General features: G+C 47.3%; 2 protein-coding genes across 2 annotated transcripts; one reads left to right on the top strand and one right to left on the bottom strand.

Annotated features, from left to right (window-relative positions):
- Positions 1 to 4,596: 4,596 nt before the first annotated feature.
- On the bottom strand, positions 4,597 to 5,934 carry LOC111150199. Its single transcript, XM_022507616.1, has one exon. The coding sequence runs from the start codon at positions 5,919 to 5,921 to the stop codon at positions 5,181 to 5,183; it is 741 nt and encodes a 246-aa protein (XP_022363324.1). The 5' UTR covers positions 5,922 to 5,934; the 3' UTR covers positions 4,597 to 5,180.
- Positions 5,327 to 11,914, top strand: LOC111150194 (carbohydrate sulfotransferase 2). The gene is made up of 2 exons (XM_022507603.1): positions 5,327 to 6,161; positions 6,270 to 11,914. Exon 2 carries the CDS (start codon positions 6,452 to 6,454, stop codon positions 8,042 to 8,044), a length of 1,593 nt encoding a protein of 530 aa, XP_022363311.1. The 5' UTR covers positions 5,327 to 6,161; positions 6,270 to 6,451; the 3' UTR covers positions 8,045 to 11,914.
- The last annotated feature ends 13,344 nt before the right edge of the window (positions 11,915 to 25,258 follow it).

Raw genomic sequence — 25,258 nt, 5'->3', positions numbered from 1 at the left:
GGCTCAGTGGGTTACGCCTCTGCCTTCAGCTCAGGTCATGATCTCAGGGTCCCAGGATCGCTCAGGTCATGATCTCAGGGTCCTAGGATTGAGCCCCGCATCCAGCTCTCAGCTCAGCAGGGAGCCTGCTTCCCCCCCTCCCCATGCCCACTCGTGATCTCTCTCTCTGTCAAATAAATAAATAAAATCTTAAAAAAAAAGAAAAAAAGAACACTTTCTGCCCCAACTCTATAGTTGTTGTTTTTAAATTTTTTATTATTTATTTATTTTTTAAAAATATTTTATTTATTTATTTGACAGACAGAGATCACAAGTAGGCAGAGAGGCAGGCAGAGAGAGAGGAGGAAGCAGGCTCCCTGCTGAGCAGAGAGCCCAATGTGGGGCTCGATCCCAGGACTCTGGGATCATGACCTGAGCCGAAGGCAGAGGCTTTAACCCACTGAGCCACCCAGGCGCTCCTGTTGTAAAGGACTTAGTCTGCATTCTATATGGCATAATTCTTTTATAAGAACCCCCAGTAAGTCAGCCAATAAATATTTATTGAGCATTTACATGCCAGATACTATGCTAGTATTGGGAAAAGAGTAATGAACAAAGGAATCACATGAATAAAGCTTACAAGAGAAGACAGATAAAATTTTTTCTTAGTTTTCTGTGTCAGGTAAAGCTGTCGAGCTCCTGAGCAATCTTCCTTCTTTACTCTGGCTACTAGGAAGCAGAAAGCCTTTTTTTTTTGGCTCACCTCTAGCAATTCAATAGGACCTCATGGAATGAGTTGCTAAATAGAACCACATCCTCGGCTTCATGTTATGTTCCCTTTGATCAGTTTTCTTGTATTTATCCTTGTGGGCCATCTCACACCCTACTATCTTTTTCTTCCTTCCTTTCTTTTTTTTAAATAGGGGGCTATAATTAAATAATAATAGAAGAGCCCAGTAGATACTTGGGATCAGAGTTCAGGAAATTCTGATGATTAGATGTGGTTTCTGGGAGTAAATCTGATGGAAAAGGTATACTAATTAGAGTGACAGCAGTCCTGGCTGTGTGGCTGAGGGGCCAGAGGTTATGAGAGAGCAGCCCAGCCAGTGTGTTAATAAACAAGGTCAGGGAAAGGTGTGGGTGGTGAGATCCTGGATACCAATGTGGGGGGCTGCCCTGGAGCTCCTTCTGATCACTGCCTGGCTAGATCCTAGAATTTAAAGGTGGAAACTCAAAAGCAAAAGCATTGCTTTAAGGGCAGGTGGAGAATAAGGCACAAAGACAAAGCATGAATGAAACCAAATCTATAATTAGGCAGTAAGCCACCGGGTCAATTTGGAATTTTTGGTTGTAAGTAACACAAATGAACTCTGACAAACTTAATGGGAAGGAGGGGACATTGGTGGATGCATTTGGAGTAGCTCACAGGATCTTTAAAAACAAACAAAAAACCCTCCAAGTTCAAAGGTTTAAAGACAGGGCCCCCCTGAAAGGGTAATGGAGCATCTCCCTAGGGCTTCACTGTTGGGATGAGGGCGCTGCAACTGTTTTCTATTTTTCTGTCTCTCTGATGAAGATTCCGATTGCCTGCCACATGAAACCAGCTCAATACGTAAAGAATGAATGAATCGGGATGTCTGGGTGGCTCAGTCGGTTAAGTGCCTGCTTTGGGCTCAGGTCATGGTCCCCGGGTCCTGGGATGGAGCCCCTCTTTGGGCTCCCTGCTCAGCAGGAAGCCTGCTTCTCCCTTCGCCCTCTCCCTGCCCTTGCGTATTTTCTTTCATTCTCTCACACTCTCTCTCTAAAATAAACAAAATATTAAAAAAATGAATGAATGAATGAATGAATGACCGGAACTTTCATGGACAGAACGTTTAACTTGCTGAGTTTGGGTCTCATACATGCCCCTTGGGAAGAGAAGAGGAATACTTTGGTCGAAGTTCCCACGAAAGCCACACTCAATGGGGTGGGGTTGTTCAGACGCTGTTCCCAAAGGAAGGGAGAATGGATGGGGTCAGGTAGAACCCAGAAGGATGCCCTATACAGGTAGCAGGGAAATGGCTGGTGGGCTCGAGGAGGTGGTGTCACTAGCTGTGGCAGGGGACATCTCTTTGTCCAGTTAGCTTGTCCCTGATGTCTGGAAGGAAACACTGCTAGAAGAAACTCCAAGGCTTTGTTTGCCAATCTTGTCTTTATTCCCACACTCACTTAGATGTGCTCTGCTAGTATTCCATTTAGGAGTTTGATGTGTATATCAAGCAATGAAAAGGACCCATTTCCTCCTCTGAAATTCCCTTCTAGTTATTTTCCCCTTAGAATGAATTGGAGGGAAGTCTTCACTTTTTTTCTGTTCTCTGGAAGAGTTTGTGTAGGATAGAAATTATTTAGCTCTTGAAAATGTGTTAGAAAATCTGATAAAGCCCTCTGGGCCTGTTGGTTTTCTTATGGAAAGAGTTTAAATGGCTGCTTCATTTCCTTAATAATCATAAGACTATTCAGGCTATTTCTTTTTTTGACAATTAAGGCAAGTGTGGGGTTGTTTTTTTTTTTTTTTTTTTGAACTTAACCATCTTATTAAAATTTTTAAACTAAATTAAGTAGAATGGTTATCTCTGGAGATTTTGGGCTCTGTAAACGGCTCTTGAGTATTCATTATGTTATTTAAAGTCGTATAAAATAGAAAAGGGCTACCCTTGGACTAATGACGGTATGTTTTCAGTCAAGGGTATGATTAATCCAATTCTGTGTGCTTAAGCTCCACTGAAAATGCATATTTGTTGAGAACCTGAGTGAGTCAATCTTTCTTGCCAGGGGCAGATATATTTCCCAAAGGTGAATCTCGCAGGGCCCCCCCATTACACTGACAGGCTGGGCTGGAAACTATCCAGATAACCCAGCCTTATATTTTTTCCCAATCCTGATTATGGAGGAAGGTCTTGGAAGATTTCTCTGCCCTACTACACAGGCGGGGTACTGGGCCCACAGCACCCCTGGATATTAGGCCCCTATTTGTCTAGGATTAGGCAAAGGTCACCGTAATTTTCTAATAGTGGTTCCTTTCCACAACACAGGCACCAAAGAAAAGACTGAAGGAGCATTCTGGCCCAGACCGCATTGCAGTGAACTAAGCAACAAACTGAATGAAGGACAGCCCAGTGGCATGACCGGCTCCCCTGCCAATGAAATTATTATGTGACTTATTGTATGTTTGGGACGTTCCTATGCAAAAAAAGGATAAATGGGTTAAAATGAAAAGAATTTCTGAACAACTGTGGGCAGGAAGATAGTATCAAGTCCTAGGATGTCATCAGTTGTAACAAAGTTTGGAATTAATCATGACACCATGCAAATTGGCAAAATATTTGCAAGCCAGGAGAGGGTGGAGATGCCGGAAGCTGGTAATTTATGCCAGCTGAGCGCTCACTGTGGGGGTGTATGGCAAATGGATTTACTAGTTTGCCAACTCTAGTAAAGTGTTAGGAAATTGCAACAAAATTGTTTCTATGCAAACAATTGTTTAAGAAAGGGTCTTACATCAAATAATTGCAATTCATGGTGCTTTCTGAGTAACCATGAATCCAGAGACTAAATTAAAAATACTAGAAATTATTTTCCTTGGAATCATGCTGAATATTAAGATTGAGATTTTTCTTGCTTCCACAGCTCCCTTTCTTCCATCAGTCTTTTAACAAGCCAATATCACTTATTTTGTGTGTGTGTGTTGGGGGGAAAGATAGGGGGAAGAAGGGAAAGGGACTTTTGAGACAGCAGGGGGAGGGAGGTAGGTGGATTCAGAAATGGAGAGGTGGGAAGTCACTCAATTAAGTTCTACCACCTTCGTCTGTAAACAGGGATTGAAGACGGATGCTCGGACCTGCTCTGAGGGGTGATGCGCTTGCGACTTGAGAAAGCGCCACCTAAACTCCACTCTGCCTCCTCCCATTTGCATAAAACGGGTCATAGAAACACCCCATCCTTATGCTTTATCAGAACCACAGAAGGAATAATTATCTGAACTTACTCCCGGCGTTGTAGATTTTTTTCTGGAAAACTGGGTGAAGTCAAGTTCTTTGAATATTTTTCTCTCCTGAAAACCCGCAGGAGTTGTCACTTCCCAGAAGTCCTTGCACTCTTAAGATTCTTTAAAACTCAGTGAGGAATAAGAGCGCAAACGGCAACATTTTAAATTTAGGATCCTCTGGCTGAGAGAAGGTACCCAAAATAGTACAAATAGAATTCTGTAGTAACTTTGTCAAACTTCCAAAAACTTCATGTGTAGGAGGCAACAGAACGCCTCCAGGAGATCAGCGCTCTGTTTCCCGCAGCCCGTAACTTCAGGACCCCTATCGATTCGCCGCAACTTAGGCACAGCCTCCAATGGGGTTAAATCATCTTCACCGTTGAATTACCGAACGCTATTATAAGTGTCCCCATTTTACGGATGCAGTTGAGGCTATGGCTTAGTTGCCTTTGGTTCTCTTGATAGCCAGAGAGAAAGCGCGAGCGAGCGAGCGATTTTTCATCTTTTTAAAAAGAACTTTAACTTAAAACAACTCAAAATGAGTTTTTACTTCCAACGGCCGTGTTTCCTTTGGTCAAAACATGTGAACTTATCTGTAAAAGCAAGAAGCAAGACAAGTATTTTACTGTAAACTGGAACAACAGAGTCACTCCCCGACCCCCATCAGCCCAGTTCCCGAGCACTCGGTCACAGCGGACGCATCATTACGAGCGGAGGCCAGGAGAGCATCTGCGGGGGACGTAGTGAACCCCAAGCTGCTCTATCCGTAGGTGGAGTAAAGTGGGGGAAGGCGCCCCGCCTGCACACTCCTCCCAAAAACTGATGCGTCTTCTTTGACCCCGGGGTCAGAAAGATTTATTACTTCCTCGCTGAGGGAGAAGCCCCAGAGCAGCTGGAACGCGTGAGCCGGGAGTAGAAAGCCTGCAAGCGGCGCTCGGCATCCTCGGAGCCGGGTGAGTCCTGGGTTCCCAGAGGGGAGGGCGGTGCCGACGCCCAGGGCGAAGAGCGGAGTGGGCGGCCGCTTGGGGATTTCTGCCCTAACTTTATCACCAACTCCCTCTGAAAGCAAAAACGGGCGCCTAAGCCCGGCAGCCGCAAGGAGACTCCAAGTTTCTCAGAGCCCTGGGCGCCCGATCTCTCCGCACCCCGCTTCCGCGCCCAGGTGCTTGGGGACGGACTGCTACGGCCTCGGTCGTGTAGATGGCGGCCCGAGCGTCGTCGCGGTGAATCGAGCCCCGCATCTCCTGCCCCCAAGGCGGCGGAGGCGGCTGGAGCCCGATTCTTCAAGGGGGGCGGGCACGGGACGGGCGGAGGAGGAGGGCAGCGCGGCGAAGGGGAGGAGCCGCAGGGACGGACGGCCGCGCGCACCAACCCGGCGCAGGCTGGCAGCAGCCGCGCAGAGGCTGGCCGGAGCGCGTTGCAGCCGCTCAGCGTAGGGGGAGTCGGGTAGCAGCATCCTCCCGGGCGCTGCTTTCGCACGGCGGCGGCAGCGGCGGGGGCTCCCTCTGCCCCGATACCTCGTTGGCCAGAAGCGGCTGGTGCCGCGGGGGAGGGGGGGGGCGGGCCGGCAAGGGAGCGTTGCAGACTCCGTCTCCTTGGCCGATTGTTGTGTGTGTAGGGTCCTCCCGGGCCAGTAGGAGGCTGCGGAGCGGCGGGCGCTGCAGGCTATGCCGGCCCGGGCATCCTCCGAGTGATGGAAGAAGCAGCTGCTGCCGCTGCAGGGTCGCGCTGCACCCCATCCACCGCCGCCAGAGAGATGGGAAGATTCCGGGCGCGGAGGCCGAGAGCGAGAAAGGCGGAGCCGCTTTGCGGGGAGCTGAGTCCTGTATAAGCCCCCTCCCCCAGCCGGCTTCGCCCCCTGGAGCGAGGAAGGAAGCTGTGGTCTCGAGAGGGCGGCGGAGACACCGCTGGAGCTGGGCATGCTGGGCTCAGCAGAGCGCGGAGCAGGGTTCCAGGCCCGGTGAAAGTTTCCCTTCCCGAGCCGCAGGGCGCCCGCTGCCCGGAAACTGTCCAGGGCTTGGGCTGCCGAGTCCCGCGGCCCCCTCTAAGGCGAGGGGACTACCGGGCAAGACCGTGCGCGAGAAACCGAGGAACGAGTGACAGCGGGACAGACCATCCGGGCGTGATCCCGGGCGGCTCCGGGGCGCGCCCGCGGCACCAGGTGAGCGGGGGGAGCCCGGTAGACCCGCGGGTGGGCGTTACTTCGGTGGAGGAGGCGGATGGGGAGGAGGATTGGGGCGCATCGGCTTACTCCGCTTCTCCCTCGCAGGTCTTTATCGGAGCCGCTGCCATGGGAGAGCCAGCCTTGGGCGTCGGGGACCAGCCGCCGCTGCTGCCGCGTCCGCCTCGGAGCCGCGGCCCCAGTCTCCGCGCCCGAAGTCGGCCCGCTGCGTCCCCCTCCTGGGCTGCAGGGCCGCCTCCGCCGCGCCGCCGGCCCCGGCTGTGCCTGTGATGAGCCGCAGCCCGCCGCGAGCCCTGCCCCCGGGCGCGCCCCCCCGGTTGCTCCCGGCTGCGCCTGCCGCCGCACCGCGCGCCCTGCTCCCGCCGTGGCCCAGGCGCCCGGGCCGTCGCTGGCCCGCGTCCCCGCTCGGAATGAAGGTGTTCCGCAGGAAGGCGCTGGTGCTGTGCGCGGGCTATGCGCTGCTGTTGGTGCTCACCATGCTCAACCTCCTGGACTACAAGTGGCACAAGGAGCCGCTGCAGCAATGCAGCCCCGACGGGCTGCTGGGTGCCGCGGCTGGGGGCGGCTGGGCGCGCCCGGGGCAGCCTCCGGCTGTGCCGCCCCGCGCACACACCCGCTTGGACCCTCGTACTCCGTATCGTCCTCCTGCCGCCGCAGGCGTCGGGGTGGCCCCAGCCGCCGCCGCAGCAGCAGGGGCAGCGGGGGCCGTGGCCCCTCCTCGCAATGGCACTCGGGGCACCGGGGGTAGCGGAGAAAAGAGGCAGTTGGTGTATGTGTTCACCACGTGGCGCTCGGGCTCGTCTTTCTTCGGTGAGCTCTTCAACCAGAACCCCGAGGTGTTCTTTCTCTACGAGCCAGTGTGGCATGTATGGCAAAAACTGTACCCAGGGGACGCTGTTTCTCTTCAAGGGGCTGCGCGGGACATGCTGAGCGCTCTCTATCGCTGCGACCTCTCGGTCTTCCAGCTGTACAGCCCTGCGGGTAGCGGGGGGCGCAACCTCACCACGCTGGGCATTTTCGGGGCAGCCACCAACAAGGTGGTGTGCTCCTCGCCGCTGTGCCCAGCCTACCGCAAGGAGGTCGTGGGGCTGGTGGATGACCGCGTGTGCAAGAAGTGCCCGCCGCAGCGCCTGGCACGCTTTGAGGAGGAGTGCCGCAAGTACCGCACGCTGGTCATCAAGGGCGTGCGTGTCTTCGACGTGGCCGTGTTGGCGCCCCTGCTGCGCGACCCGGCCCTGGACCTCAAGGTCATCCACCTAGTGCGCGATCCGCGTGCTGTGGCCAGCTCACGCATCCGCTCGCGCCACGGGCTTATCCGCGAGAGCCTTCAGGTGGTGCGCAGCCGGGACCCGCGAGCCCACCGCATGCCCTTCCTGGAGGCCGCTGGCCACAAGCTGGGCGTCAAGAAGGAGGGCGTGGGCGGCCCGGCGGACTACCACGCGCTTGGCGCTATGGAGGTCATCTGCAACAGCATGGCCAAGACACTCCAGACGGCCCTGCAGCCCCCTGACTGGCTGCAAGGCCACTACCTGGTCGTGCGGTACGAGGACCTGGTGGGAGACCCCGTCAAGACCCTACGGAGGGTGTACGACTTTGTGGGGCTGCTGGTGAGCCCCGAAATGGAACAGTTTGCCCTCAACATGACCAGCGGCTCAGGCTCCTCCTCTAAGCCTTTCGTAGTGTCCGCGCGGAATGCCACGCAGGCCGCCAACGCCTGGCGGACGGCCCTCACCTTCCAGCAGATCAAACAGGTGGAGGAGTTTTGCTACCAGCCCATGGCCGTGCTGGGCTATGAGCGGGTCAATAGCCCCGAGGAGGTCAAAGACCTCAGTAAGACCCTGCTCCGGAAGCCCCGGCTCTGAGAGCGTTTCCTGGGAGAGCCGACTCCCGGTGGGGACGCCCACAGGAGGACTGTGGTGTATTTAAACAAAAACAGCCCAGACCCAAACTGAGGAAGCCCACATATTCTATTATAGATATATAATATAAATAACCACACAGGCACTTGCTGTCAATGTTTTGAGTCATTGAATTTCAAGGAACAGCCACAATATACACACATCTCAGCAAAGGCAAGACTTGAAAGTTCTGACCAGCTCCCCCACCCCCTCTCCCCTGCCTCTTCTCCTTTCCTTTTTCTCCCCTTTCCTACCCTCTCTCTTACCTGCCTTCCCTTTTGAAGTGGGATGTTGATTAAATCAAGATCCAGTAACTTAAATCTTGTTTACAAAATTTTCGTGGTATCTGTGAACATGTAAAAGTAATTTGGTTGTGAGGGGTGGGGGTGGAGAAAGGGGAAGTTGTCCAGGAGCGCAGAGCTCCATTGGATGATAAACCGAGGAGGCATTCTTCTAAAAGTAGACTTGTGTAAAAAGCAAAGGTTCTATGTGAGTATTAATAAAAAAGATAATAAATAATATTCTTTTTAATATTTGCCTCCATTACTTTGGATTGACCTGGGCTACTTCTCTTGTGTAGCTTCAGACAGACTTTGCTTCCTCTCCCCCCACCTCCTCTCCCCATTCTGTTTCCTAGAAAACTGCTAGGATGGGTGGGAACAGCTTCTGACTCCTTGATAAGAACCTTGGAGTAGTTTTCTCACATGTAAATCACAGCCTGTCAGGTGAGCAGGAGTGGGGACAAACCTTCGAATTCTAAAGGCAAACACCAAGCAGGGTGGTGGAGGGAAAACTCACACTACTTTCCTGTTCCACTTTGAGCACAGCAAGGAAGAAGCAGCCCTTGGGGCTTTGAAGGCATTCGGTTTTGATTACTGTTCAGTTAAGACTGGGGAACCCTGAAGCAGAGACATGTTTTGGTTCTGAGGTTAGTTCAGAAAAAGGACTTAAAAAAAAAAAAAAGGAATATAAGTAAAAAATTTCTGAGGATTAAAACACAGACCACAAAAATCAGCATGAATGTATTGTTGATGATAGCAGCAACTTCTTTGGTTAGAAAAATAACAAGTATATGTGTCTGGAGTGTTCTTCTGCCTGTGACCCAGTAAATGGAGGCATTCAAAAAGGGAAGTTTCACCTGAGAGCTATAAGGGCACTCACAGGCTTTTCCTTTTCTTTCTTGGTTCCCATTCAAATCAGTGCAAAACAGAATGTGAATTTGTCATGGCTTACGTGGGATGCCCACGAGGGTGCATTACTTTTCCTGACTGTGTTTCCTAAAAGTAAAATTGCAAAGAAGCTATAACATGTTACAGACAGCATAAGGCTTCAGTCAAGAGCTCCTTTTAGATAGGAAAATGAATTCTGGGAAAGAGGAAATGAAAATGAATTATGAGTAAGTGTGTTGGATTTTGAGATTTGGTATTTTCCAGGGAGAAAACCGTGCCAGTTTTCCTGCAATGGTGATGGTGTGCTGCTGTCCTGAGATTTCGACTGAAGCATTCTGTATTACAGTACGAAGTTTTAAACCCTAAGTAAGGAATGAGAGACAGTGTAGTTATATATTTCATTAGAGATGGTACGAGTTTGAGATTATCATGACTTTATTTTACTGTAATTTATTGTGAAATCTCTGCAGGCCAAGCTACGTTGGCTAAACGTGGGGGATCTGAAGGAAAATATGATGAAAAATAATATGTACATGGGAAAGATTTTAAGACAAGGTGATTCTTAAGTATAATTTTCATTACAATGTGAAATCTAACTACACTGTTGAGAGTTCAAGATAAAGAAGCACAGAAGTTAGAAAAACAGAGTTGTGTTTAGCAGTGGGTTTTCTAACATACTCTAGAATGACTAGTTCTTAATTTCCTAAAACAGTTTGTAGTATTGTGTTGTTTAAATCAGACGACAGCTATGATACATGGATCATGTTTTCTATGCTATTTTCACGGTAGCGCCTCTACCCAATTACCATCGGCAGCAACAGAAGATTTGTAATAGCTTTCATTGAAGAATACTAAAATTAAGTGAACAAAATAAATATTAATGTTGGACAACTATAGGTGAAACAGGTTTAACAGGAAATCAAGACCGCATCATTAAAAGGCAACCATTCTGAATAAAAAACCACGGAAAAACAAACTTCATGTGGCGTTAGAATCAGCTCTTATCACTTGATTACAGTAAAATTCATGCTTCATTTTTGAGTGAAGGATTTTTTAAACAGTGGAATTCATTTTTCTCTCAGTATATGTAAGGACTTGGTGTTAAAGTAGAATTTCGATGTGTTTGGATCTTGTATCTAAAAAAAAAAACCAAAAAAAAAAAAAACCAAAAAAACCAAAAAAACCCTGGATGCCACGTGGGGCCCTGGCAGCCGGCAGAGCACTCACGGCCTCCGCTCAGATGAAATTTTAAGCATCAACACCATTTGTCCCCTGGTGGTGTTTGAACGGGGTTTCTGCCCAATACCCTTGTTTGTAGCAGATGCTTGCTCTCCACTCTGCCGCTCTGTCATTGGAAAAGGTGAATTGTGGCTCCTGGAGATGTGTACCTAGCTGCATTCTAGGAAAGCAAGACAGGTGTAGTTCCCACCAACAGCCGAGACAGTCCTATCAGTGACATTCAGCTTCCACGGGTCGGATAAGGGGAGAAGGTTTTTTGGTGTTCATAAGCTCCTGTCAGCTTCCAGTGCAAGCAGACCTGGGCCCCGGCAAACCGCACCCGAGACTGTGACCGTTTCTGAGGCAGCAGCCGTAAAGGCAATGCTTTTCCATGTCCCAGCTTGGCAGAATGTCCATCAGCAGGAGGAAATATTCTTCAGAGCAGGTTATCGGAGTGATTTTTATTTTCAAATTCTGCTCAGCTGATAGTACGCCTGACTGCCCCCTTTGACTTTGGAATGCCTTTGTTAATTAGAAAGCTCTATTTATAAAACGTAGTCTACCTGGTGCATCTAGTCAACAAATAAGAGTTTGGAACAAGGCAGTGGCACTGGCTGGGTACTTGAATTTCAGGGAGCTCAGAGGCACTCAAAGGCCTCATTCAGACTGACCCGTGGGCACCTTTGCAGGCAGGGACTGGGGCAAATCCTGTACCCGTCAGTGTCCACGGCGTAGTGAGTCCTTGATAAACGCTTGGTAAGTAAGTGAATGAAATAGTGAACTGTCGAAATTTTAAAGCGCTCAGAAGGGAAAGAGTGAAAGAATGTGTTCCCTGTTTGGAGAAATTGCTAGGCTGTTCACTGAAGTTTGCTGGAGGAAGGGGGCCTTGGGCTCTGTTTCGATGTGGGGAGCGGGCAACAGGAACGTCTTCAAGATTTCCTGAGTGCCCGGGTATAGGCTAATATTTCCCGCAGAGGAATTAGAAACAAAAATTCAGAGTTTCTGAATGTGGAGAAGTAAAAATTTCTAGATGAGGGATTTGACATTCATTACTTGTTTTCCCAATTGTATGAACAAGAGAATGGAGGGTCAAAGCTACCTGTGGAACAAATGCTGCCTTGGTACCTAAGGGAGGACTGTATAGTTGTAATATATATTTATTATTTTGAGGGCTTTGAATGAGCAGTTTAACGGACCACGAGGTGGATTTCACCCAGGCAGAGGAATAGTTATTTTCAGGAAGTTCGGCCTCTTGTGGATGCTGAATGAGACAATGGTGGCCTGTCCCCATGCATCCCTGCCTGGCTCTGGCCAGTCCTGTCCAGGATTTCTGTTGTGTACGGTGTAGTTGCGGCTGGATTATGCTGTCGGTTTGAAATTAATGTGAATCTGAGAGAGGCTGTTAATGAATATTCCCCGGGTCTCAGCAATGAAATAAAGATCATGTTTGAAACCTTGTCTCTAGAGATGACTTCAGAAAGACCAAGAGGGAAATAAAAAGGCACGTCTTATCTGTAGCTGTGAAGAAGGCTGAGTTGTCACTACCACCCGCCCCCACCTGTCTTCCCTCCCTCTGCACGACAGCACCCCCCCCCCAGATGCTGCACTGTCTTCAAGTCTGGAAAAGAAAATGTTTTAATGCCCGCTGAAAGGTATGTGGGGAGGGATACTTTTGATTTCAGACCTCGGGAGAGTAAGTGCCGATGAGTCTATCACAGCCTATGACAGTTCTGTGTCAGGATCCAGTGTGGACAGGCAGTAAATGACAATCGCGATGTGAGGAATGGCCTGAGCTGTGTGAGGGGATGGCTTGAGGTAAACGCACCGTTTATAGACCCCTTTGTCACTCACCTTGAGGCTGTTCAAAACTGTCACAGGAAGAACATAATTTGCTCATATCCTTTCCCTCCTTTCTGGACATCCCAGCTGCTACTTTTGCAGTTCAGGTTCACAGCCGCTCGGCTGCTTGGGTACCGGATCTCGTACAAGTGTTTAATAATTGAAATTACAGGGCTTGACTTTTATTACGGCTGATGCAATTCTGCACACGCTTAATCCAATTATGCTAAGGAAACTGTTAAATCCTGAATAACACGTTAAGTTTATAGAATGGGAAACTTTATGAACCAGGGTTTGGAGGAGGTATTGTTTGTAAACTTGAAGGAGCCTTGAAGGAGTAGGAGCCTATCCGCAGACTTGGCAGGATGATAAAGAATGATCGAGTATGGCCAAGGCCAAGCTTAACTTTTGGTCGAACCGGTTATCTGTAATCAGATGTCAAAAATTGTCTGGGGGCTGCTCGAGCTTTGCAGGTTTGTGATAGTAACCCTGCCATGTGAATGGTGATTGAAAGTGACTCCCATTTTGGATGTCTAGGCAGGGCTTGACAGAAACGCACCTCTTAGACCGGACCAGCTATGTAATTTGTGGAGCTCAGTGCAAAATGAAAGGGTGGAGCCCCTTGTTAAAAAACCTTTTAACCTTTCAATTCTGCAATAGCAAAGAATTAAGCCAAGCACAGCATCCTTCTGTGTGTGGGGCCAGCCCGCTGTACAGGTTGTATGCCGTGGAGGTGCTCCCAGATCCGTGTGCGGAGACTGAAATGCCAAACCAGGGGAGAGAGCAGCTAATGGTGGCCCTCAAGTTCCTGGGAAGTGGGTGCAAAGGTAGGGGTTATTGTGTGAACCGTAATTAACGCAGAGATATCCTAGCCAGACAAATGCGCTTTGAGCAATGGAATTCTAAGGAGGTGCACAGACACAGGACACATGATCCTTAGGAACTGCAGCAAGTGATGGACAAGCCCCTCTGAGTCATCAGCTGGGCTTGAGAATGCTTCAGACTGAGTGTTCTCAAGACTGGTCAGGCGCAAGACAGGTTGTGTTGTTGTGGGAATCCTTAGAAGAACAGGTTATTCGTCTTCCATGAGGATGGTGGGCATGCCCTCCTTGTCCTTGGCAGGTGGATACTGGTGAGTCCCGCTAATGACCATGTTCTCTTCCTTCTGGAACTACCGTGGGACTCTGTATTTGCTTTGTGTATAGTAGAGAGGGAAAGTTTACGTATGGAAGAGCAGAAGGTCAAGTCACAATAAACTCAAGGAGTAAAAGTGCAAGATGTCACTAAGCCAACTGGTATACCTCCTCATTGTGCTAAGTATAGTTGGCTACGTTTATTTTTATAATAGTTGTGATACATCCCATTTTCCTCTGGGTAGCAGTTCTCCACTCTCTTCACCTCCTGCCTCCCATTTCTTCTCTGCTTTGTGAGTTCCTACTCATTATTGAAGATCCTGGATCTTTCCGAAGGTTTTATTTATTGGCCCTGCTCTAAGATGCAGAAGTGTCTTTCTGTCCCCTCCTTCCCCTACTGCCATGAGCATGGATCTATCGGTGGGAGCCAGTGCAGACCGAGACTGGTTCATAGCCTACTTCCTCTCCTAGTCTAGATTCTTCAGGATCTCTTGTGTGTGTGTGTATCTCCCCAGCACGGAAGCAGTGTCTTGCTCACAGGTCTGTAGTAAGTGAGTGTGAAATAGAAGACGTGGCCCAAGAAGACAGAGCAGAAGGGATTGAGGGGCAGACACTTTGTCCAAGAGACTTTAAAATAGTATGCGACATTCCACGATGTCTTGAACTCTTCAAATGTGTGGCATCTAGAAGCTGAAAAAGAAGGCAAAATAATACCGACAAAAGGAACATACCAAATCATGCAGATGGAAGGCCTCCAATGTGATCCTTCCTTGTTAGTGTTTGAAACAGAGAAACAATAATGGAGCCCCACCCCACCAAAGAAAAGTAAAACTGAACTGCAGTCCAACGGAAATGATACAATGTTTAAAGAGCCCACTAGGAAAATGTGTTATTGTAAAGGAGGCTGAGGCTGTGTATTTTCTTTTTTTTTTTAAGATTTAAAAAAAATTTATTTATTTGACAGACAGAGATCCACAAGTAGGCAGAGAGGCAGGCAGTGGGGCGGGGAAACAGGCTCCCCACTGAGCAGACAGCCTGATGTGGGGCTCGATCCCAGGACCCTGAGACCATGACCTGAGCCGAAGGCAGAGGCTTAACCCACTGAGCCACGTAGGTGCCCCATGTGTATCTGTTTTTGACGTATGGAGCTCACCTCTGCTGTGATTCTCTTTTAACCTTTCCAGGGACTGGAAGTTTTCGAGAAACAACATGGAGGTCTAAATATTCCATTTCCATTTTCAGATGTCCCAGTTACTCTGGCAAACTCTTATTCTCTCTAGGGCCGAATGAGCTCCTGGGAGGAATTAAGACATTTGATGTCCTCATATTGGTGTTCAGTATCTTTAGATGAAGGAGGGTATTATGTTATTCCTTTTTCAAAGAAAAATAGAAATGAAACACATTTTCTTTCTGAAACAACAGCATCACATTTATAGCTTTTAGCCCTGTTATTTAACCAGCCCTACTTGCTAGTGAGACCAGTATCCTTCCTAGGACGTGAGTTCCAAGTACACTTTATTTAGGTTAAGTCTTTGTTGCACATGATTTTTCATTTATATTTCCACACTCCTCAAGTGCCTTCTTGATGTGCTGTGCTCTTTATAACTTGCTATCACCATTTTAATTTCACTGTCAAGTGCCGTAAGTAGCAGTAACGATGGTAATAATCATAATACCATCATTTACCCTTTGTAGATCATTTGTTATTTGCCAGTCACTGTGCACAGCACTGTTTATGTATGTTTCTATTTTATTCTCACCACAATCCTATGGAATAAGTATTACTATTGTCCCTATTTTATAGAAGAACAATATAGGTTTAGATGGGTCCTTTTCCTTAGGTCACACAGCTAGTAAGTGAAAAGGCCCCTTTCTTTTTGCGTGGTAGATCAGAGAACCCTCTGTTCCATTAAGGGATACCAACAAAATAGCAAGTCTTTTTGTCCCAGCCAAATGCTTTTGGAGAAATACCTCCTGAATGCTTGAGGCATTATGCCTTCAGCCAAAGAACAGGTGTTATCCCTATCTTTAGAGATGCATTTTTATGCAGCAGAAAGAGAAAGGTTAACTGTTGGTTTAAGTGCTGTTGGACAAAATTCCTCTTAGAATGGCCTTTGTTGGCCAAACAAGAAACAGGCCCTTTAGAGGGTGGGAAGGAGACACCTGGAAAGGACATTTGGAGGTTGAGGGAGAAAGAGTAAACGGAGAAGGGAGAGGTAAAAGGTGGGATGACTGGGGATAAGCAACGTGACAGGGCGCTCAAGAGGCTGGAGCCCAAGGAAGGGACACGGCCTTGACACTCCCAAGAAGAGAATGGCTAGGGGGCAGGAAGATTGATGTTCAGCGTGGCATTGTTTGGCCCACTGAGCTGTGCTGGAGCTGCCTCTGTTGCCCAGACCTCCAGTAAAGGCTGCTTCATGCCTCATCCTGGGCAGCTGGGGATTGCAGGCGGAAGGGATCAGAGTAGTGCCAGCTAGCATGGCATGGGGCAAGAAACCACAGCAGGTGAAATGCAGAGAAGCAATAGAAAATTCTGTAGTCCACCCTAGAAGTGTTGACTTACTCAGGGAGCCCCTGGGGGAGTTTAGAAGGGAGGGGGATTTCTTTCCAAGGGTGAGATGGGGCTTCTAGGCAATCTAATGTAAATTATAAAAGACAAGGTAGGCAGAGCAGGACTCAAGGAGGGAGAATGTCAGGAGGCTGATACATAGGGCTTGTTAACTGTTCAAGAGTAAGAACTCAGTGGGTATGTGGAGACCTAGCAAAGTGAGGAAGTGTTGGTATCTTATAAAAACTGATGTGAGTCAGCTCAGTCATTTCCAAGTGTGGACACTGAGGTTCAGAGAGACCGTGAGCTGTGCTCTGTGTCCCCAGTTGGGGGAAGAGCACAAACTAGAAATCACAGCTCCTGATTCCCAACCGGGGGCTCTCTGACATATTCGCACCCTAGGACTTTTTATTTTCTTGGGTCCTACCAGTCTTTTGACCACTCCAGTAGTTCTCAATATCTCTGTTGAGTGTCTGGGGATCAGAGAAGTGTCCTTTGGGGTTCTGGTCAAGTTTTAGTAGGAGATGTGGTTGAAACCAAAGCAGATGGTTGAGTTTCTGGGTGGTTTGAAAAAGTTATTCTGTTGGGCATCGGTCAAGGTTCTTTGGTTGCAAAACTGACTCATCTACTGGGAAAGGTGTGCGGAGTCCACAGAATTGAAGAACAGCGAAGGAGCAAGGCTGGACACTTTGGTGTCCTCTCCTCTCCCCTCCCCTCCCCTTCCCACCTCTCTCCTCTCTCACCCTTTCTTTCTCTTCTCCCTCCCTCCTTCCCTCCCTCCCTCCCTCCCTTCCCTCCTGCAACCCTTTCTTTCTTCTTTCCTTTTTCCCTCTCTCCCTCCCTCCTTCCCTCCCTCCCTCCCTTCTTTGCCTTGCTTCACACATTCAATATTCAAAGCACTGGACGAGAGAGTTGCATTGGCTGAGGTTCGGTCAGGTGTCTTTTCCTTGGTACCTGAGCAGGGCGCGCCTTGACTGACAGTCCCGCCAACCAGCACACAATGTGCTGAAGTCGTTTCCCACAAGAAAATCAGAATGCAATTATCAAAAGTAGGGGGATGGAGGTCAGGTGGCCTTAAACCCATTCATTTACACCCTTATTATTCTCCTATTATCTTGAATAATTGGGGGCTATTTTCTTTAGAGTCCCCTACACACAAGGTGGTTCACTCTGCATTGTTATGTTAAAACGAGGCAGAGATGTGCCTCATCAGCTAATTGGGCCACCATGCCTGTTGGACATAAATAAGAACATTCACTTGTTTAGTCTTCAGTAATGTGGATAAATGAGACTCCAGATGGAATTTATGTAGTGAAATTCATGTAGATACTGTATTTTGTTATGTGCTTTCCCTCAGGTTTTAATCATAATGCCACCCTATACTCCAGAATGCTTTGTAACTTGCCCAAGATGGCACATATTGCTGGTTTCCCACCCACTATCCTTTCTCCCCTTCTTCCCCACTCACAGAACCTTAATTTTGTTCAAGAAGGCAGTATATTCAGCTGAAAATATTTCCCAGTCTCCTTTGTGGGTGGGAAGGATCACGTGACAGCCAGTGAGGTGTAAATGGAAGTTGGCTGGGGAGTTTTGGGCAAGCGTTATGTTTCTGATATAGACAGAGCTTTTCCTTGTCTGTTTTGTCTTCTTCCTTCTTCCCTCCCTCCCTTTCTGTCTACCTTTCCTACAGATTGAGTCTGGAAGTGGGGCCCCTATTTCATGACTGAGAGGCAGCCACGAAGGTAAAGGTAGCTTGCAGAAAGAGAGAAGCTGGGGACATTGGTGACACTGGGGAGCTACCACACCAGCCTTGGATCACCAGCCATCAGGATGGCTGTGATGTGGGAAAAATCCACATCTGATTGTTTATGCTGTTGCTGCCAACTTTTTGTCATAGCCAAACTTAATCTTAATGAATACACTAAATTTTCTCACTAGTATTTCATCAGATCACTTGAAACTTGCCCCCTCTAGGCAGAAGCAAGGTTATGATCCACCTTTTACAGGAGAAGAACCTGGTAGTCTCAGAGGCTAAGCTGTTTGCTCAAGGTCTCAAAGTATAGTCAGTGTCGGTCTTGATGCTCAAGTTAGTGCTCTTTTCACTCAGCCAGTGATTCTCAGCTGGGTGTGGGACTGTTCCTACAACCTGGTTGGGAGGGTGGACTGGGGGCCGCGCGCGCGTGTGTGTTTTGCCATGACTGGGGAGTAATGCTGAATGGTCTGTCATGCACAGGACAGTCCCATGTATGAAGAATTGCCCCTCTAGAAATACCAATAGTGGTTCCATTGAGAAACACTGTGCTAAATTAAACCAAAAAGAATTATGTACTTACTGACTCAAAATTGAGAATCTGGCTGGCTCATAATGATACTTAATGCACGTGAAATGGTGATGATATCACCATCGTCATCAGCATCATTATCACTGCTATTTTGGGACATTTGTGGCGATAATGAATTTGCAAGTTGCATGTTTCTCTGGCGACATTCTGCTCTTTTACGTTAGGTGGATGATGGGGAATGGATCGGGAGAAAATAGGAGGGATACTGGATTGAGACCATCAATGAGATCAAAGATTTGAGCTTTTATATAAATAAAGATAAAATAAAAAATACAAATAATTCGGGCAGGAGAAAATGTAGAATGTTGGTCAGGAATCCTTGAAACCTACGTTTCTGTAGTTGTTACTTGTCAAAGGCTAAGGTAGTTGGTAGTTGTGTTGGATTAAAGGTGGAGATGTTAAGAAGCTGAAGGGCTAAGATGTCAGGTGGGCTTCCAACATGAATACTGAAGTCACAGATGATGGTGGCAGAGGCCATGGTGCAGAAGAGGTCATGGACCCGGGTGCTCAAATCTTGCAGGTGTCCCTGGTTTCTGAAGATGACACTGTCCTCGCCCACTACTTGTTTAGTTTCATCACTCCCAATGCATCTGTGTGTTCACGCCTTGTGGAAGCTTCTATTACAGTTCACACCAATGCCTTTTTCCTTTGAGCACCAACTAGCCCCCAGATGCATAGTATCTATACTGGCTTTTAAATCTTTGATGTGTGTCAGTCTAGTCTACATTCCAGTTTATCTCTAATCTCGGGAGCAATTTAACCACAGTTTTCATTTCTCATCTTCTGCACAGAAAGTAGTGCAATGAAATATTTCTGGAGAGACTGAATTACACCATGGTTAATAGGGAGGTGGGGAAGTATTGAGTTGAATGCCCCCAACAAAACGATCAGTGCCTGTCCTTTCCAGACTTTGCATGCTTTGCCTTGCGGCTGGTCCACCCCCCTCCCACCACATTGTTGCTGACAGCATTTATCAAGTATCAGTGCTTGTCTCCATGCTCTCATTGCCCCCCTGCACAGGCTTCTGTCATGCATTTGTAGCAGTGACTGTGGGTTTTTGCTGCTCACCATCCAACCTTGATTTTCTTTTCTTTCTTTTTTTTTTTTAAGATTTTATTTATTTATTTGAGAGAGAGAGAGAGAGAGAGAGAGAGAGAGCATGAGAGGAGAGAGGACAGTGGGAGAAACAAACTCTATGGCAATCAGAGAGCCCCATATGGGACTCGATCCCAGACTCCAGGATCATGACCTGAGCAGAAGGCAGTTGCTTAACCAACTGAGCCACCCAGGAGCCCCCCAACCTTGAATTTCTTTTGGGAATCCATGCCTCCTGCTTTCTTGGTACATGTGGTTCTGCAGGATCTAACTCAACCCCAAACTCCAGGGTTGGCCAGGCTGAACGTCTGACTTCTCAGGACACAGTTAAGGGCTGACCATGTGACCCATTAGATCCAATGAGATAGATACCTTGAGTTTTTTCTGAGACATCTGGAATTGACAGACACTCTTATTAAGAGAGGGTGGATGGACTGCCATTTGTGTTTGTGTTGCCTCAAGAGGAAAGGAATCAAACCACAGGAAGAAGAGCAAAATGCTGGAGAGAGAGAAACTAGGTTTTGGTGGAGAAATGCAAACTAGGCATGGGCGACATACTTTTAGCCCTGCTTTCAAGCTGGACTTGAAGTCGGCCTTACTTGGCCTTTGCAAATACAGGAGCCAGTGACATTCCCTTTTTCACTTGAGCCATTTTGGATGAGCTTTTTCTTCCTTGTAATGCAAAGAATCTCAATGAATACTGTGTTAGAAGCTGCCTCTCCTATTACATGGCAGGCTCCTCTAAGCAGGGCCCTAGTCTTACCATCTTTGTGTTTTCAGTAGAAGGCAACACTGCCTGGCACCCAGGATGTCTCCCAACCATGTTTATTTCATAGTGAAACGAATGGTCTTGAGCTCACTTTACAACACTGCTACTCAAAGTATGGGGCCCTCAGACCAGCAGGTCAGTGCACCATTATCCTGCCAGATGGAATCTGCATTTTAATAGGATCCCAGCGTGGTGTATATGCACCCTGAAGTTTGGGAAGGAAGGGTTTGCAGACCTATAGACACCTTCTTTTTGTCAATGCCCAGCCTAGTGGTCTCCTGCACTTGAAGCAGCACCTAGTTTAGTGATTCTGGCTGGATGTCCAGCCCCTTTTGTGGACATCTTGCCCGCAGAGTTCCATAAATGTGTAGATAAAGATGCTCAGAAAGCCAGGAGTGGCACCTGCAGCTGGTCCAGTCCCAGGGAGGGAGGGACGTGAAGGACCCCTATGGCTTCACCATCGATGCCCAGATCCCTCCCTGGTACCACGTCCTGGCATCCTGCCAAGACACCGAGCATTTGTTTATTTATGAATATGTTAACAACCCACTAGATTCTTTTTGGTTTTGGGAGACTGGAGAAGGCTAATTGAAACCTGAATTCTGTCACAGTCTAGGGAATACTACACATTAAAATGAATTCTGGGCTTCCATCCAGCAGTGTTTTAGCCCTGTGGCTGATTCAAGAATTTGGTTTTTAGGTGTCTTTTTTTTTTTTTTTAAACATTTTATTTATTTATTTGAGAGAGAGAGAGACAGACAGTGAGAGAGAGCATGAGCGAGGAGAAGGTCAGAGATAGAAGCAGACTCCCCGTGGAGCTGGGAGCCCGATGCGGGACTTGATCCCGGAACTCCAGGATCATGACCTGAGCCGAAGGCAGTCGCTTAACCAACTGAGCCACCCAGGTGCCCTTTAGGTGTCTTTTTGAGGATGCATTATTAGGAGAGGCAAAGGCAAACAAGCAGTGTGTAAATAGGAAAGACGAGGAATGCTCTCATTTCTTAGCTTATTTTCAGGTGATGAGAAAAGTCTGGCTTGCCAGACGCCTGAAACATTGCATGTTAACTATTAAAGGACAATGCAGAACCCCCCGCCCCCAATTTCTGCTCACTCCATTTAGTGCAAATATATTTTACCATTAGTTTTACACCCAACCATGACATACAAAGTCTGAATGAGTTTAGAAAAACAGAGTCTCATATAAGGATCATATTTACATGTTTTTATACATGTGTACATGTGACATAAAGATCTTCACAACGTTTGAATAACACAAGCAGAAGGAATGAGTCATTTCTCTTCTGCAACTTAAGAATTTGTTTAAAACTGGCTGTTCAGAGACTTCCAGCCAGGGGAAGAAGAACACACTCATTTCCCTCTACCTGCGGTTTGCCGTCCTGGAAGTGGGAGCAGTGACTGACTCAGCATCGTCGTACAGGGATGTGGTTCTGGCATTGCAGTGAGCAGTTGCCCTTCTAGCCTTTTTTTTTTTTTTTTTAAAGATTTTATTTATTTATTTATTTGAGAGAGAATGACTAAGAGAGAGCATGAGAGAGGAGAAGGTCAGAGGGAGAAGCAGACTCGCCAAGGAGCTGGGAGCCTGATGCAGGACTCGATCTTGGAAGTCCGGGATCATGACCTGAGCCGAAGGCAGTCACTCAACCAACTGAGCCACCCAGGCGCCCGCCCTTCTAGGCTTTTTGAAACACCTGAAATAATTCAGAACTTTGGCCACCATTTCTTCCAGCCTCCAGTCCACAATTGTGGGTGGGTTGCGCATCGGTTCTCCAGACTGCTGTAATTTTCTGATGATACTATCAGAGGACTTCCATGAGCTCTTAATTGTTTATAGATTGTGACCTTCCCACTCCGATAAAATATCACAGTGTGATCACTTGCATGTTGATATCTAGCATGTGGTGCATCCTTTGCTTCTTTGTGGCATCCTTTGCTTCTGAGTGCCTTCATTTACACAATTTTTGACAACCGACGTTGTCAAAAGAGGGCAAAGCCACCTCTGACTAAGCAAGATCCACAGTGGGACACTCAACCAGGGCAGCCCAGAGAACACTCCTTGGGCAAAATGCAGTACAGTTGGCTCCGTGGGCTCCCACCAGTGAAGGCTAAGGGCAGCCCCAAGTGTGGGGTAAAATCAAGAGCGTGGCAATAGATAGGTTATTCACGCATTATATCTATCTGTCTGTATATATATATATATATATATATATATATATATATATATATGGATCTTTAAGGAAACTATCTCATGGACAAATAGCATTTTAACATATCTGAGCTGAACAAGGTGGGACTAAACACCCCCCTTTGGGCTTAAGCGTACCTAACAGGTACCTAACCAACAGCCAGCTGGGGCAGATAAGGCCTTCTTCCTCCAGGAGAGATACCAGCTCTTGGAGATTTGCCAGCCTGGTGGTCGGTTCACTATGGGGCGCCTGGGTGGCTCAGTCCTTAAGAGTCTCCCTTCAGCTCCAGTTGCGATCCAGGATCCGAACCCCACATCCAGCTCCCTGCTCTGCGGGAAGCCCGCTTCTCCCTCTCTCACTCCCCTGTCTGTGTTCCTGCTCTCACTGTGTCTCTGTCAAATAAATAAATAAAATCTTTAAAACAAACAAAAGCAACTTTATATTTGCAAAGAATGGATACAAAAGGTTCTTCCTTTGACTTCCAGAGGATGGTAATAGTTTGCCGATCTTGACTGAATGTCCTGTTGTAGCCCCTGGGTTGTGTACGGTTTAATCCTCACGGTTAGCTCCAAACCAGCCACTCCTCATACCCATTTGCAGATGCGCCTCAAGGAGGTGGAGTAACCCGCCCGGCCTTGCACACTAGCGACGGTAGGGCCAGCTATCTCAGCCCAGAGCCTGAACACTTACCATACAACTTTGTTTTTTTTAAAGAAAAGTTCAAGGGGCACCTAGGTGGTGCAGTTGGTTTTGGCTCACGTCCTGATCTCAGGGCCGTGGGATTGAGCCCTGATTCGGCTCCATGCTCAGCAGGGAGTCTGCTTAAGTCTCTCTCTCTCTCCCATGGCCCCTCCCACTTGTGCTCTTTTTCTCTCTGTAAAATAAATAAATAAATCTTTAAAAGAAGACGTCAAGGTATCTAATCCAGAGTCTCCATTAGGTTCTAATTTCTGATTTTTTTTTTTTTTTTTTTTTAGATTTTTTTCATTTTTGAGAGAGATGGAGCACATCAGTGGTTGGGGGGGAAGGGGCAGAGGGACAGGGAGAGGGAGAGATCTCACACAGACCTGGTGCAGAGTGAGGAGCCCATCGCCGGGCTTGATCTCATGATCCCATCAGGACCTGAGCTGAAATCAAGACTTAGACGCTCAACTGACTGAGCCACTCAGGCGCCCACCTAATTTTTGATTTGAATCATCATCATGTATCATCCGTATTTTGAAACAAATGAGTGGTTTTAATGCGAATGTTATCTGGGTGCATGAGGAAAGCAATTGTTTCTTTTTTAGTGCCATATAGACTCAGCTGACATGGAATGAATTAGGGGGACTTATTTAAGTGTTTTCTTAATCCGAAGTATAAGCAGGGACCTCAGTGACCTCACTTAATAAAGACCCACATTTAAAACATAGTCACACATGGATATTGGTTTCTTAGAGATTGGGTCCTCAAGGCATTGTGAAGATATTGTATGATGTTTAGAGTAGGTTGAAAACAAAATCCACAGTGTTATGTACTTAAACATAAAGATACAGACTTTGTATGTGACAAGTACTACTGTTTCATGTCATAGCTCTGTGTTCACGGACATAGGAGGTGGCCTCAGAGAACAGATTTGGTTTTCCAGAAAATACACTCAAATCACTCTAGCCCATTGAGCAGCCAGTAAGGCAAGAAGTCAGGGAGCTGTTGACATCACAGACTAGTTTGGGCAAAGGACCCAGAAGGATCTATGGCTTATTTACTTCCTCAAGAAAGAGTTCTTGGATTCCCCTTAACTTCTCCTGAATATCCAGAGAAAACATTGTGTCTTTAGTTTCTTTTTCCAGGCGGTAGTCTTTGATGAGAAGCCACTGTCTTTTAACTATCTGAGGACCATTCTGAACCCTGGTTTGTTTTTGACTTTATAGAGTTGGCAAGAAAATTAGATGAGACAAAACTCCCAGTAGAGCCAACACTTAGAGGGCTTGATGGTCTAATATTGAAAGAACTCTTCTTTATAAAAATAAAAGCACAGCCTCAATCCCAGAACTTATATTTAAATATAAGTCTGATCTGGAAGTGAGGGAAACAGCGTTAAACAAGGAAAGAAGGGTGAGGCAGGAATTCTAAGCTCAGTAATAACGAGTTAGGATTGGTTTTAAAATTAGGTTTTGTTGCTAGAACATCTTTAGCAAATGGTTACTTCTCTTTGTTCTGCCATCGAAGCTCGGTATTTCCCCCCTTCCTCTTTGTTGAAAACTTGGGCAACAAAACAACCTAAAACCATTCCTTTGCTCCCCTTTCTCAAACAAACAAAACTAACCCTGAATCCACAAACATGTATTTGAGACTCTGACTTGGAACTCACGGAAATAGTATTAAGTAAGGGAATTTAGTGTTTGGGTCGAAATGCCCTTTCTCCTTGGCTCATAGAATTTTGCCTACAGCTTGCAGGGTTCTGAAGGAATTCATCTGGAAAAAAAAAAAATCAAAGGCTTTTAACATTAAACAGCCTTTTCATGTTCATAAGCCATCTGTGCTATGACTTCTACCAGCAGAGTATGTTGCCACACTAGGTCTCCTTGCCCAGGAAGTAAGCATGGGATGTCTTGAGTCTAAAGACAACCCCCAGCCCTCTTGATTTCACGTAGGGAGGTGTTGGCAATGGGTCTCTGTTGTCCTCCAGCTCAGTTGGACATAAACGTAAGTGAGGAGTAGGACAAGCCTTCTCAGGGTCCCATGGAACCCACAGCATCTGAATTCCTTTCTTTCTTAAGCAGTGGGTCTCATTTTATTGGCACCTTCCCTACAACTTGCTTGGGTCTGGGGTGCGGTGGTCATATTTATGCCAAGAGTAGTTTTCCATTGGGGAAAGTAAC

This window comes from Enhydra lutris, unplaced genomic scaffold, assembly GCF_002288905.1.
Source record: "Enhydra lutris kenyoni isolate GAN:26980312 unplaced genomic scaffold, ASM228890v2 scaffoldscaffold2, whole genome shotgun sequence".
In the NCBI taxonomy this organism is placed as follows: Eukaryota; Metazoa; Chordata; class Mammalia; order Carnivora; family Mustelidae; genus Enhydra; species Enhydra lutris.
Note: the sequence above shows the minus strand (reverse complement) of the source record. Positions and strands in the feature narration are given on the sequence as shown.